This window comes from Chiloscyllium plagiosum, chromosome 13, assembly GCF_004010195.1.
Source record: "Chiloscyllium plagiosum isolate BGI_BamShark_2017 chromosome 13, ASM401019v2, whole genome shotgun sequence".
In the NCBI taxonomy this organism is placed as follows: Eukaryota; Metazoa; Chordata; class Chondrichthyes; order Orectolobiformes; family Hemiscylliidae; genus Chiloscyllium; species Chiloscyllium plagiosum.
This window is the reverse complement of record NC_057722.1, coordinates 51,616,054-51,632,034: the sequence shown is the minus strand read 5'-3', so window position 1 is coordinate 51,632,034 and position 15,981 is coordinate 51,616,054. Positions and strand designations below refer to the sequence as shown.

At 37.5% G+C, this 15,981-nt stretch overlaps 1 protein-coding gene across 5 annotated transcripts in view; it reads right to left on the bottom strand.

The window, feature by feature from the left end:
- Positions 1 to 15,981, bottom strand: part of LOC122556015 (multidrug resistance-associated protein 5-like) — a 140,793-nt gene that overhangs the window by 79,537 nt on the left and 45,275 nt on the right. For all 5 annotated transcript variants that reach the window (XM_043702368.1, XM_043702371.1, XM_043702370.1 and 2 more), the window contains 5 exons: positions 13,670 to 13,818; positions 12,372 to 12,479; positions 7,309 to 7,656; positions 7,008 to 7,079; positions 319 to 443 (listed from right to left, as the gene is read on the bottom strand). In XM_043702368.1, the coding sequence (XP_043558303.1) occupies positions 319 to 443; positions 7,008 to 7,079; positions 7,309 to 7,656; positions 12,372 to 12,479; positions 13,670 to 13,818 (802 nt within the window). The remainder of the gene's footprint in view (positions 1 to 318; positions 444 to 7,007; positions 7,080 to 7,308; positions 7,657 to 12,371; positions 12,480 to 13,669; positions 13,819 to 15,981) is intronic.

The following is a 15,981-nucleotide window of genomic DNA, read 5'->3' as shown; positions in this document are numbered from 1 at the left end:
ATATCTAGCTTACTTCTTTTTTATTTGGAAGGAAAGTTATGCATCAATTTACAAATTCAGTAAAATGCTTCACTGAGAGCAATTGTTAAAATGTTTTTCAAATATTAATGTTCAAGAAAACCCTGAAGTCAAACTACCTTATGATTAGTATTTTCACAGCTGTAACAGCTGTATAGTTCATAAAATCCTGCGCTATTCAGATGAATCTCTTCGCATTACAGCTGCACATATTTTCTTCATCTAAGCAATTCATTGACAATACTGCACTCGGAATACTTGCATATTTTACCAATAAATTCTTAGTTTTTAAATTCTTACCTTTCTTCGTTGAATGCTTTGCTAAACACAATATTCTCTCTGACAGTGGCACTTCGAATCCATGCTTGCTGGGCAACGTAAGCAAAATCTCCATCAACTGCAATACTTCCTTCTATCAGGGTCATCTAGAATAAGCAAAAAGTCATTTTTTTTGACAGGGAGGAGAGGGGGACGGTCAAGCAGGGAAGGCATGTGAAAGAGCAAAAAATGTACACTTTGTCATAACAATGTTTTCCATTTATTTTTGTCTCTTTTGGGTTTCTTTATACAAAACATGCACACGAGCTGTCAAGAACAGAGAAAGATCTATTTCCATTTATCACATTTTCACTCATACCAGCCACATAGAGAGTGTCACTACCTGACGCCACAGCACTCTGTTCCAAACTATCTTAAGGATTTGAAGTGAGGCATAAACATTCTGTGTAATCCTAGGACAGTGACAAAAATCCTCTCACTAACTTCAGGTTATTTAATAAGTTGCCGAATTTACCACTTTCTTAACTACAATTAGAAATAGGCAATCAATATTGGGACACAATTTTAACCCAATGAAAACTCACTCGGTTACACAGAATTAGACTGGGGCCAAAGAGCAGAAAGCCTAACTTAAGTTTCTTGAATATCACCCCACTTGAGATTAATTAGTAGAACTCAAACTACAGAACCTTCCTCTTACCTAATTTTAAACTGTTTGCTGCCAAAGCTAAGAGATACATGATACTACTTTATCTTTGGAAGAGGGGTCCCTGCTGCTGACAGATAGTTTGCAAGACCACTACATTGTTAAGAGAGCATATTAATTGCAGCGGTTGAAAAGATGAGTCTTGTTTTCCTGACAAGGCATTTAACATGCATCTTTAGAAGATAAACTAACTAGATGGAACAACACTCTGCTGTTTTGAAAATGAAACCACAAAGTCCTTCAACTCCCCTCCCTGCCTAAAAGTCGAGCAGTGTTATTCAAAATTCTCAAGTCCGGAATGACATTTCTGAACAAACATCATGCTTTTAAAATTATCAACTGACTCCCAATCTCCAATTGTTCCATGCATACACTTGTCATTTGGGTGTTTATTCTCCTCTCTGTTATGTGTAATTAATTGAGTTTCACATGGAATCATGTTGGACAGAAGGAGGTTATTCAGCTCCTGTGTAAGTAAAGTCACCACAGTCTGCACAGACCATAGTTGCCCCTCTCCTTCGAGAGAGATGACTGGTGGTGCTTTAACCTGAGGGTCGCCACACCCAAGGCAAGAGGCAAGGTTGAGAGTGAGACTCATTTATGATTACCTCAGCTGGTGTGGGTATTGAACCCAAGCTGTTGGCATCACTCTGAATCACAAACTAGCTATCCAGCCATCTAAGCTAAATTGACCCCTGTATTGTGCAAAGGAGTTTGTTAAAACAGCTAAGTTGCTAGTCCCGCTCCTTCTTCCTGTCTAGTCTTGCAAATGTTTCATTTTCAACTCCATTTTGGTCCTCTTTTGAAGCTTATCTTTGAATCTGCCATCAATGTACATCAATCTTGTGATTCAATTCAATTATCCAAATTAAATTAGCAGTTTATCTTCCCTGATTTTCTAAGTGTTTCCCCAAATTGTCTCCCCAAGCAGTTTTACACCGCCCAAATTTCATTATTCAGTTAGCATAATCTTGTTCACCCTTCTTAGAACTATTTCTAATGTATCAATATACTTTTAGAAGAAAACAATCAAAGCTGCAAAGCATTCAAGATTTGGTTTCAATATTTATCTGTACAAATCACAATTAACTTGTTCTGATACAGCAAAATGACCCCGAGATCAGTTCTAATTCTGGAACATAGTGGAGTAGAGGCCCCTCAGCCCTCAATGTTACGCTGACCTGTGAAACCAATCTGAAGCCTACCTATCCTACACTATTCCATTTTCATCTATATGTTTTTCCAATGACACTTTAAATGCCCTTAAAGTTGGCAAGTCTACTACTGTTGCACGCAGTGCATTCCACGTACCTACTACTCTCAGATAAAGAAACCACCTCTGACATCTGTTCTAAATCTATTCATTCAATTTAAAGCTATGTCCCCTTGTGCTAGCCATCACCATTTAAGGAGAAACGCTCTCACTGTCCAATCTATCTAACCCCCTGGTTATCTTACATGTCTCAATTAAGTCACCTCTCAACTTGCTTCTCTCGAATGAAAACAGCCTCAAGTCCCTCAGCCTTTCCTCGTAACACCTTCCCTCCATCCCAGGCAACATCTTAATAAATCTCCTCTGAACCCTTTCCAAAGCTTCCACATCCTTCCTATAATGACCAGAACTATACATGTTACTCCAAGCGCGGCCGCACCAGAGTTTTGTACAGCTGCAGCATGATCTTGTGGCTTCAAAACTCAATCCCACTACCAATAAAAGCTAACAAACTGTTTGCCTTCTTAACAACCATATCAACCTGAGTAAAAACAATGACTGCAGATGCTGGAAACCAGATTCTGGATTAGTGGTGCTGGAAGAGCACAGCAGTTCAGGCAGCATCCGAGGAGCAGTAAAATCGACGTTTCAGGCAAAAGCCCTTCATCAGGAATAAAGGCAGAGAGCCTGAAGCGTGGAGAGATAAGCTAGAGGAAGGTGGGGGTGGGGAGAAAGTAGCATCGAGTACAATAGGTGAGTGGGGGAGGGGACGAAGGTGATAGGTCAGGCAACCTGAGTGGCAACTTTCAGGGATCCATGTACATGGACACAGAGATCTCTGTGCACATCTGTACTTGCAAGGATCTTACATTAGCCCAGCACTCTGCATTCTTGTTGCTCCTTCCAAAGTGAATCACCTCACACTTTTCCACATTAAACTCCATTTGCCAGCTGTCAGCCCAGCTCTGCAGTTTAGCTATGTCCCTCTGTAACCTGTAACATCCTTCAGCACTATCCACAAATCCATGAAATTAGTGTCATCCACAAATTTAGTAACCCAACCTTCTACGCCCTCATCAAGGTCATTCATAAAAATGTCAAACAGCAGAGGCCCCAAAACAGATCCTTGCGGTACACCACTAGTAACTGAACTCCAGGGTGAACATTCCACATCAACAACCACCCTCTGTCTTCTTTCAGCTAACCAATTTCTGATCCAAACCACTAAATCAGCCTCAATCCCATGCCTCGTATTTTGTGCAATAGCCAACTGTGGGGAACCTTATCAAATGCCTTACTGAAATCCATAGACACCACATCAACCACTTTACCCTCATTCACCTGTTTGGTCACCATCTCAAAGAACTCAATAAGGTTTGTGAGGTACGATCTACCCTTTACAAAACCATGTTGACTATCCCTAATTAACTTATTCCTCTCTAGATGATTATAAATCCTATCTCTTATAACCCTTTTCAACACTTTACCCACAACTGAAGTAAGGCGCACTGCTCTATAATTACCAGGATTATCTTTATTCCCTTTCTTGAACTAGGGAACAACATTTGCTATCCTCCAGTCTTCTGGCACTATTTCTATACACAATCACGACTTAAAGATCAAAGCCAAAGGCTCTGCAGTCTCCTCCCTGGCCTCCCACAAAATCCTAAAATAAATCCCATCCGGGCCAAGAGACATATCTATCTTCACACTTTCCAGAATTGCTTACACCGCCTCCTTGTGAACCTCAATCCTGTCTAGGAGAAATTGAGGACTGCAGATGCTGGAGATCAGAGCTGAAAAATGTGTTGTTGGATGCTACCTGACCTGCTGCGCTTTTCCAGCAACACATTTTTCAATCCTGTCTAGTCTAGTAGCCTGTATCTCAGTATTTTCCTTGACAACAATGTCTATTTCTAGTGTGAATACTAACAAAAGATATTCATTTAGCACTTCTATCTCCTCTGACTCCACGCACAGCTTCCCACCACTATCCTTGATTGGTCCTAATCTTTCTTTAGTCATTCTTTTATTCCTGATATACCAAGAAAAAGCTTTAGGGTTTTCCTTGATCCCATCTGCCAACAACTTATTATGTCCCCTCCTGGCTCTTCTCGGCTCTCTCTTTAGTTCTTTCCTGGTGAACTTGTATCCTCAAGGATGTTGCAAGGATTGGAGGATTTGAGCTATAGGGAGAGGCAGAACAGGCTGGGGCTGTTTTCTCTGGATCGTCGGAGGCTGAGGGGTGACCTTATAGAGGTTTACAAAAGCATGAGGGGCATGGATAGGATAAACAGACAAAGTCTTTTCCCTGGGATGGGGGAGTCCAGAACAAGAAGGCAAAGGTTTAGGGTGAGAGGGGAAAGATATAAAAGAGACCAAAGGGGCAACTTTTTCATGCAGAGGGTGGTACGTGTATGAAATGTGCTGCCAGAGAAAGTGGTGGAGGCTAGTACAATTGCAACATTTAAAAGGCATTTGGATGGGTATATGAATAGGAAGGGTTTGGAGCGATATGGGCCGGGTGGTGGCGGGTGGGACGAGATTGGGTTGGGATATCTGGTCGGCATGGACAGGTTAGACCGATCGGTCTGTTTCCGTGCTGTACTTCTCTATGACTCTCTGACTCAAGCGCCTGAACTGAGTCTTCATGTCTCATCCTAACATACGCCTTCTTCTTCCTCTTGACAAGAGATTCAACTTCTTTAGTAAACCACAGCTCTCTCGCTCGACCACTTCCTGCCTGACCGTTCTTATGTTTCTAAACAAAAACTGCCTTATGCTAATCAATAGCCTCAAAGTTACAATCTGAGTAAAATTTATCTGTTCAGAGATTTTCTGTCACACCTTTGAAGCAGGTGGAACTTGAACCAGGGTCTTCTGGTGACACGATCACTGCACCTCAAAAGTCCCTCAAGTTACAATCTATGATTGATTTCTAAATTCATTTCGGCCCAAGCTCAGATACCTTCTCACATTGTGTCTATTTGTGTTATCCCAGTCACTTGCACGTGTTCCAATTTTTAAAAATTTCATCAACTTTCTACTTGTTAGCTAGCTACCTAGTTTTGTTTTATCGTCAAATTGATCAAGAATAGTTGCACCCTTTTACCATAGTATGCATAAATACCATGAGCACAAAGTTCTACATGATATTTCAGAGGCCACTAATTATTAAGTTCCTCCCCAGATAAAGCATCAACACTTACCAATAACCTTTCTTGTCTGTTAAAGCAATGTTCATGATTCCACGAATCTCAACAATCCTTATTAGCCCTACTAGAATAGTTTTATTGAATACTGTTTAAGATATCAAGTAATCGAATTTACTGGATTATGAATCCAGAAGCCTAAATATCTAGTCCAGAGTTCAAATCCAACCATGACAACTGGGGAATCCAAATTCAATTAACTGAAATACAACATGAAAATGCAGATTAGTTGTTAAGACCCATCTGGTTTACTGATGATCTTTAGGGAAGGAAATCTGCCACCTGTGTTTGATCTGGCCTATATGCTATCAAAGACTCAAAGCTGTGTGGTCAACCTTTAGCTATTTTCCAAAATGGCCTCACAACCAACCCAATATTGTCTTCAGTAAATGCCTAGTTTCCATTTTCTGAACTGCAAGTGGAAACAGGTAATTAGTATTGGCTATACCAGCTACCCACATCACATTAATGAAGAAATCACATTAATGAAGAAATGACTTCAAAGAATTTCAGTAAGTTAAGAGATGATTTAGATTAATCGCAAAATTAATTTGTTCTCTTTAATTCTTTGTTTCAATCATTGTTATGGAATGTTTACAGTTCCATTGGGTTGGTTTAATCAAGTTAAAAGAAATAATGAATTAAAAGGACAATTGCTTCTCATCTGCTTTATGCTTAAATCTTGTTGATGCCGGATTAAAATTATTGTCCAGTTATTAAATGAAAACAATGAAAATCAACATTTTGCCATTGTAATTTGTCTTATATAAATGTTCCAAGAGATTAGAGAGTGCAGAAACAAAGGGGGATTGCAGCATATGTGCAAGGTTATTGAAGGTGGGAAGAGCAGGTTGAGAACATAATTAACAAAGCATGCAGAATACTGGGCTTTGTAAACAAAGGCACTGAGTACAAAAACAAGGAAATTACAGTAAAAATGTACAAAACACTGGTTTAGCCTTAGCTGAAACACTGTCTCTTTAGGAAGGATGTGAAAGCATTAAAGAGGGTACAGAAAGGGTTGACAAGAATAATTCCAGGGGCAAGGAACTTAAGTTACATGTACAGATTTAAGTAGCTGGACTGCTCTCGTTTGAAATAAGATAAAGAGAAAATTTGATAAAGGTGTTTAAAATTATGAGGGATATTTGCAGACTGTTCTCCCTGGTGGAATATTTAAGAGTCAAAGGACAATGACTTAAGGTAATTTGTATAAAAAGCAATCGTGACACAAGAGACACAGGGAGTGGTTGGGATCTGGAATACACTGCCTGGGTGCGGGCTGGGATAAATTTGATTAAGGTTTTCACAAAAGAATTGGATAGTTATCCGAAAAGAAAAAAAATGAAGAACTATGGGTACAGATAGAACAGGGCACGAAATGAATTGTTTTTACCTTGAACTGTCATACACAATGGGCTGATTGGTGTTGTCCTGTGCTGTAATCATTCAGTGATTATCTACTATAGCATACAATTAATTAAAAAACAGCATTGAGAATGCACCTCATTATGATACTTTTTAATATTTGGTACACTGCAAATACTTTACAGATTATCAAAACTTTAAGACACATCACCTGTCCCAGCACAGCAGAAATCAAGGATGTTTTGCCAGTGCCCACACTGCCACAGATTCCAACCAGCTTCTCCTGAAAGAGATCACATTAACTAACACTTAGTACTTTAGCTATAAGCACCGTAGATTACAAATATAGATTTGGAAACACGTTTTTTGCATGAAATTAAATTTTACTGTGAATTAACTGCAATATCTTGCAATTTCTGTTACCAAATGATGTATTTAAAAACAAAATGTATTTAAAATATAAATTCTCATTTCCTGTGACAGTTAAATCATCTTTGGTTTTTTTTTCTTACCTTTGGAATACTAAGGTTGATATTGTAGAGAGTTCTCTGCAGTCTGGGATTAGTCAAATAAATCCCTTTGTTCTCATCAGGGCTGGGTTGTTCATCATTGTCTATTAGCAGATGTCCATTTTGTTCAGTTAGTGGACCACTTTGTACATTCTGGTGTAGTTTCTTTTTCTCTTTCTTCATTCTGGTATCGTGCTGGTCTGTTTTGAAGTTGGGAGTCATCTTGGGTGAAGCCTGAGCACTGGAGTCTGGGCAGTCCCAAGCCAGAGTAGCGCTTTTCAGCTCTATGGCGATTTGAGAACATTCTGGCTTCTTTCTTATGATGTGAAATTCTTCCATTAGAAATAAACTCTGAACAGGTTGGAGAGGTGTAAAGTTATGACATCTGGTCAATGGAGGTTAAGCCAATGGCACAGGCAGCAATACACAGCAGCAGGCTAAAGAAGCAGCTTCTGAAGATCAAATGGAGCTCATTAGTAGCAACTAAATCCAGGCCCAATTACAGCCTGGCAAAACTAGAACAGACTGAATATAATTAGAAGGAGTAGAGTCATGTGGATCTTTTTTTTCCACTATCATACCGGAGCAACCCACACATAAAATGTATCAGGAACTCTTCTCATAAAACAGAATTTTTTGTTCAAGAAAGTGAACTAATGCAAATATCTTGGCTTTTAATTTTTTTGTGTGAACAAGCCAAATCTCAGAATTGTGTAATATAATACTTTTCATTTCATATCTAGTGCTAATTCAAAGCACTCCACCACACAGACAGCAAAATTCTTTCTGCTCTACACCATAATGTGTTTCAATAGTGAGAACTGAGAAAACAGCTACTGGCCCACCATTGTACCATTTCTATTTAACACACAAGATTTCCTTACAGAAGTAAAAACAGAAAGTGGAGAAACTCAGCAGATTAGACCGTATCTGTGGAGAGGGAAAGAGTGAACATTTTGAATCCAGTTCAACTTCTTTGGAACAATTCCAAAACTTTAACTTTCTTTGTCCACAGGTACTGTTGGACTGGAGTTCCTCCAACATCTTCTGTTTGAATTTCAAATCTTCAATATCTTCAGTATTTTGTTTTAAATGTAGATATCCTTGCAGTCTATATTTTCAGTGTCAGTATAATCAGGCCACTCATAGGTGACAAAATTAATTAAATTCCATTTTTTTACATGGTGGTGTAGGATTTTCACTTCTGAACGTAGAATTCAATAGTATTTCAAAAAATTTATGTTGACAGTAGACAAGAAGGTATGTTCTTAATCAGGCCACCATTAGCAAATCCCAAGTGAGAATAACAGGATGGTCAATTTCTTCACTCCCACATATTTGTGGACATCAAAAATCATCGACAAGCAGAATTGTAAGAAAGGAATTATTTTAATATTAACTTATAAAACCATAAGGCAAGGGTCAATAAAAGTATCAGCTGTTGCACACTTCACTTTCACATACCAATTGTACTCACACAGACGCATGAGTAGGCTGGCTCCTTCAAAATCAAGATGTCATTGACTAATTTTCACAGAGCATCAGCTTTCAGCTAATAACCAACTCTATCGCATACAAATACTTCCAAATCACCTTGCTGAAACAATTATGTACATTTGCTATCTGATATAATATCAAGCTTTTTGAATTTACCTACATAATGCTTCAAAAAACGGTGGAACTGTATTTTGAGTTATCATATTCATAGCTCTTACCATTTAAGCTGACAACACATGTTGGAATATACTGGGAGTAGCAACCCTCTGGCATTTTGTTGAAGTCCTTCTGCTCTGTTTGAGGCTGAATAGCAAGTATGAGCAAGCAGTTGGATGACAAGCGAATTTACTTTCAAATATGGTGCCGACCCTACTCAAATGCAAATGATTTCCAGTACCAACCATTTAAACCAAGAACATTAAATAGTTCTTTACCAACCTGGGGACAGCAAAATGATCTAAAGCACCATGGAAAAGGTCAACCAACTTGTTACAAATCAGCTACTGACCTTGGTATCATTCTGTGCAGCAAAACCTTTAGTATATTTTCTGCTTAAAACTGTTATGAAAGCTTACTTCATACATCTTTGTTTATAAAATTGGATGAACCTTACTCACATTTTTAATTACAGACTTAGAAACTTGCAAAATATATCAGAGACAAACATTATAAATCACTCAAAAAGTAAAAGACATCCAGCCAATATCAAATGCACTACAAGTCAATCTAATCCATTTATGATTTAAACCTCAAACAGAAACTATCTGTAAATTAATCTAACAATAGGACTCCATAAAATTTATTTATTTTAAAAGCAAGATATTGCAAGCATTAACATGCTTACATAAGAATGACTCAATATTGTATTGGTTACTTAAGATGAAAAAAATCAGAAGTGAAAAGTTCACATCGCAGAGTGATTTTGCATTTTTCACTTCATCAACCACACAAGCTTTATTAAATATACACATATTTAAATCTATTTTTCCAAATGTAGAAAATTTTTGGATGCAACAAACTTAAAAAAATTTTAAAATGGTTAATCTAAGCTACGCAAGTCACTGTACTGACTGGGTATTTTGTGTGTATCTGCAAAAATAAAAATGGTTGCAGAAACTAATTTTATGACTTTACACAAAAGCTTTTTTGTATTCAAGTCAGTAGCAGACTGGGAAAGCTACTGGCATTGTTAACAGCATACATCAAACAGTTCTATTAGTACTATATAAGTCAACATATTACATCCAAAATCTGTTTCATATGCTCACAGAAGACCCTTAGTTTGCAAAATTAAAATACAAAGTCATTTATCAAAACCACAGGATATAGCTAAGACTACCTGAATGATCAGTTTCAGAAGTCAGAACTACTCAAAATTATGAAATCATAAATAGAAATAATGAAGAAAAGTGGTTTGAATTGCTTTCTTAATTAAAAAAGGCTTGTGATTTCAGGCTCTATACATTCAAGAAACAGGATAAACATTTTGCTAACACAAAAAAGTTGACACTAGGAAATTTTACACTGTTTGAAGCACTTGTAATGCACTCAACAATAGATCTTACCAATGAAAAGTGAATGGAACTGTAAAAGTATCTCCTAAATGAAATTTGAGAAGCCAAAGAGTTGAAACCAATGTTTGCACTTAGTGGTATCTCTATGCAGCCAAATAATAGTGGCGTGGTAGGTATAGCAAAGGCCATATTACCATGTAAAAGCCATGTGTTTGTTTATTCTATTACGTTGATATTCTTACAGAAATTGGAATGCAGCATGTTGGATAACCCAATAGTCCCAATGTTCCAAAATGATCTAAATTACTTTGTAAAATTTTAAGTCTGGATTCATCAATAAACAATTGGTGTACGAAATGCTTCCAAAACAATGTTTCAAATTTATCTTCAGCAGTAAATTAGAATATTTTCACTACAAAAAAGGCATTCTGTATTGTCTAAAATGCTTTTGATGGCCCTAAACTTTAGAGAGGGTGCAGAGGAAATTTACCAGCATGCTGTCTGGACTGGAGGGCATGTCTTATGAAGAAAGGTTGTGCAGCTAGGGCTTTCTCATTGGAGCAAAGGAGGATGAGAGGTAGCCTGATTGAGGTGTACTAGATGATGAGAGGCATAGATAGAGTGGATAGCCAGAGATTTTTTCCAAAGGCAGAAATGTCTAACACCAATGGGCATAATTTTAAGGTGATTGGAGGAAGGTTTAGGGGAGATATCAGAGGTAGTTTCTTTACACGGAAAATGGGTGCATGGAATGCCTTGCCAGCAGTGGTAGTAGGGTCAGATACATTAGGGACATTTCAGCAACTTTTGGATAGGCACATGGAAGATAGTACAATGAAGGGTATGTAGGTTAGTCTGACCTTAGAGTAGGATTAAAGGTCAGCAAAACATCAACAGCCAAAGGGCTTGTACCGTGCTGTACTGTTCTATGTTTAAAACAGAATACTCAAACATAAAAAAAAGTTGAACTTTAAATTATTCAAGAAAAGTACCCAAAATAATTATTTTAAATAGCAAGATTGCCAAGATCATTAAAAACAGAAAAATGCATCCTATATCTATATTAGTTTATTTCAGAGTAATTAGTAGAAAAATATTGCAGCAAAACATCCATTTGGTACTGGTGCACTAGATTTCTTTTTCTTTCACTGCAGTGATTAAGGCGCGAGACAAATTTAACCCATTTGAGAAAATATGATCAAAATCTTAAAACAACCATTCAATTGGGGTTGTTTTTGAGAAGATGATCTGTTTGCACATCATAGGTTAATAACCATTGGTCAAATAACAGACTTCTTCAAGCAATCTGAAAATAAATAAGGTGGAAACGTTCCACAATGAAATTACCATTTAGGAGTCTCAACAGATTCAACAGGATTGTGTGGCAGCATAAAATCCAACCTATTAACTCAGAGAAACAAGTTTTCTAAAAAGAGATACAAATACAACAGGATATGGTATAGGGTTATTTTTATGTTTCAATATGGTCTGCTTTCGAGAGGCCTAAACTCTAATCAAAATTCCCAGGTGAAATGTTTTGCAAAGACAAAACCATCAACCTTTGAAACTGAATTGTATAACTTTTCAGCATTTCATTTCCTACACAGCAGCAGGGAGTTTCTTTCATATTCAAGTCAAGTCCAGGAGCATCCTGAATATCAGTTACAGTATTCAATAATAGTCCCGTTTTAAGTGAGAGTTGCTGTGGAAGACTATTTACAGATATGACCCACATTACATGCAAGTCAGGCTCAATTCTGAAAGTCTAAGTCCAATTTTAATGTGAATAAACAGAAGGTAATTATGTGCAAAAGTTAGCAAGAGTTATAATGTTTATGTTCTAAATTGGAGTTTGCCTTTTGGCAGTCACAGCAACCAATATTCGTATTATTGATGGTAGCTTTCATTTTTAAACAGCAAAATAATTATTGGTTTTCAGTTCTATACGATCAGTCATAAAACTAAACATTTAAAAATGCAAATTATACTTTAAAAATATTAGATGCATTTAAATTATTTCAAAATATGGCTTATTTAAAATCCAAAAATTCTCACCTTGAATCTCTCCACAGCTACAGATGCCTCAGAAAGTGATTTCACAGAGAATGGAGTGACTTTAAGAGAAAACGTCATAGCATTGAAAACTGTCACCACAGTGAAAGCCTGGTTTAAAAACACAAGATATCAAAAATCTGAAACTTTGAACCACTTGCATGACATAAATAGATATTTACATATCAATACCAGAAAAGCACACATTTTTTAGTTACTGTCTTCATCTAATCAAAAAATAAATCCTAGAATCCACACACATCCTCATCCAAGAAAATCAGAAGTCTCAAATCACTGAGTAAATGATATGCAGATATTTGCTGTTGAAATAGAACACAGCTATCATGTCCAAATTATTGAAAATATTAACACCCATATACAAGTCAGTAAAAATAATCGTCACAATCCATCATACTGCACTGAATAGTTTCTCTGGTATCATTAAATGCATTCATAATAGGCTAACTGGAGCTAACCATCCAACATGAATTATTATTTCAAAGAATCTTGAAACCCATGAGACAATTAAAAAAAGTAACATGAGTGTCAGGTAGATAATTGTCAGGTGCCAGCTAAGAAGCAAGCTATGTAAGTTGGGTACCAGGGTGCACAATGATAAGGAGATGGGGTAAGTGAAGAAGCATTTATAGCAATGAGAAAATAATGGATTAAATAATCATCAAATCCTGCACTTGGACGAGTAAGACCAAAGGGTCTTTTTGTGTGTTGTACAACTCTGTGATTATATCAGCCATAATTATGTTAAATGACACAGCAGACTCAAATTGCGAAAATGTCTACCGTAATCCTACTTCTCATGCAAGTGATGTCATTCCTGACAAAAAATTAACCCACCAACAGCAATTAAACATTTCACTTACAAAATTACTTCAGCCATCCATAAGGCATTCAGCAAAGAAACCTGGCAGATGGGGTAAAACTTGTAATATTTTAGCATTGCACTGCACCATGGATTGCTTATCAGTTCCTACATATTGTCCCCAACTTCTCTTCTAAACCTGCTCAAAATATATTTGATATATATTTTATTAAATATATAAAGCATTTGGTCAAACATTAAACTATCCTTTCTCTTTTCAGAATATGGCAGTACCACATTTTAAGATCATTGATCATTTTATAAATTGGCATTTCCTTTTTCATTTTTAACTGCTATTACTCTTTTCCCACCTCTGCTACCAAATATCATATATCTGTGAAACATTTATCTATTCACATCCAACAAAAAGGCCTGCAGAGTTAGTATTCAAATATTCATAATTGTCATCATGCGGACTAACCTCTGCAGCAGTGAGGTCATATCCTAAGAGCATGTGGACAGAAAAAGTTACCACACTAGCTATAACCACAACAACTGGAGCAACACCCACTGAAATGCTTTGAAAATATCCAGCATACTCCAAAATTTGTCGTTCCTTCTCTCGTATTTCTAGAAAAGAAATAAAAATTGGGGGATGGTCAGCAAAAGCAAATACATTTGAATGCAAATGTAATTCAATCACATGAAGTATAATACTTAGAAATATATCAAAATTACAGATTCAAATCTTATAAAAATGGCAACAGAGAAGGCCATTTGGCACACTGTATCCATTTCAGCTTTATGTAAAAAGAAATCAGCTGGTGTTTGACCTTATGCCTTTCCTCTAGCCCTACAAATGTTCTATACTCAATGATTATCCAATGTCTTATCAAAACACAGATTTGCATTTATCTAAACTTTTTCACAAACACTGGATGCTTCAAAAGGCTTGACAGCAAATTAAGTACTTTTGCAGCATTACCACTGCTGTATTGCAGAAAATATGGCAGTCAATTTGCATGTAGTAAACTTCCACAACCATGCTGTGACCAAATAACCTGTGGATCTACGGCTTCTCGCTGAACTGGAAGGTTGTTTTCAGATGTTTCGTCACCATACTAGGTAACATCATCACTGGTGGTATGTCTCGCTTTCTATTTATGTGTTTAGGTTTCTTTGGATGGGGATATTATTTCCGGTCCTTTATCTAAGAGAATGGTAGATGGGGTCCAAATCGATGTGTTTATTGAAGGAGTTCCGGATGGAATGCCATGCTTCAAGGAATTCTCGTGCGTGTCTCTGTTTGGCTTGTCCGAGGATGGATTTGTTGTCCCAGTCAAAGTGGTGACCTCCTTCGGCTGTATGTAAGGATACTAGCGATAGTGGGTCATGTCGTCTGATGGCTAGTTGATGTTCATGCATTTTGGTGGCTAGTTTTCTGCCTGTTAGACCGATGTAGTTTTTGGTACAGTCCTTGCAAGGTATTTTGTAAATGAAATTTGTTTTGCTTGTTGTCTGTATAAGGTCTTTTAAGTTTATTAGCCGCTGTTTAAGTGTGTTGGTAAGTTTTTGGGCTACCATGATACCAAGAGGTCTGAGTAGTCTGGAAGTCATTACAGAGATGTCTTTGATGTAGGGTAAAGTTGCTCGGGTTTCTGAGTGCGTTGTGCCTGCTTGTTTGGTTTGTTGCTGATAAATCGGTGGACTGTGTTTACTGGGTACTTGTGCTTCAAGAATACACTGTACAAGTATTTCTCTTCTGCTCTTCATAGTTCATCGGTGCTGCAGTGCGTAGTGGTTCATTCAAAGTGTCCTAATGCAGTTGCATTTGTGGATGTTGGGATGACTGCTTCTGCAGTTAAGTACTTGATCCGTGTGTGTTATTCTCCTGAAGACGTAGGTTTGAAGGTCCCCATTGGCTGTTTGCTCTACTGGGACATCCAGGAATGGCAGTTTGTTGTTGTTCTCCTCCTCTCTTGTGAATTTTATGCTAGTGAGGACATTACAGATGGTGTTGTAAGTTTCCTCTAATTTGTTTCGTTTGGTGATGGCAAAAATATCAGCCACAAAGCGGACCCAAAGTTTGGGTTGGATAATTGGGAGAGTTATTTGTTCGAGTCTCTGCATTATTGCTTTTGCTAGGAATCCTGACATTGGTGATCCCATGGGTGTTCTGTTGATTTGTTTGTAGGTCTTATTATTGAATGTGAAGTAGGGGGTAAGGCACAGGTTCACTAGCTTGACAATGTTATCTTTGCTGGTGAAGTTGGCACTGTCTGGTGTCAACCTCATCAGCAAAGATAACGTCATCAACGCACTCAGAAACCCTAGCAACTTTACCCTACATCAAAGACATCTCTGTAATGACTTCCAGACTACTCAGACCTCTTGGTAGCCAACAAACTTACCAACACACTTAAACAGCGGCTAATAAACTTAAAAGACCCTATACAAACAACAAGCAAAACAAATTTCATTTACAAAATATCTTGCAAGGACTGTAAGAAATACTACATCAGACTAACAGGCAGAAAACTAGCCACCAAGATGCTAGCCATCAGAAGACGTGACTCGAACAAACAACTCTCCCAACCATCCAACCCAAACTTTGGGTCTGCTACGTGGATGATATCTTTGCCATCACCAAACGAGACAAATTAGAGGAAACCTGTAACATCATCAATAACATCCTCACTGGCATAAAATTCACAAAAGAGGAGAACAACAACAAACTGCCATTCCTAGATGCCACAGTAGAGCGAACAATCAACGGGGACCTTCAAACCTGCG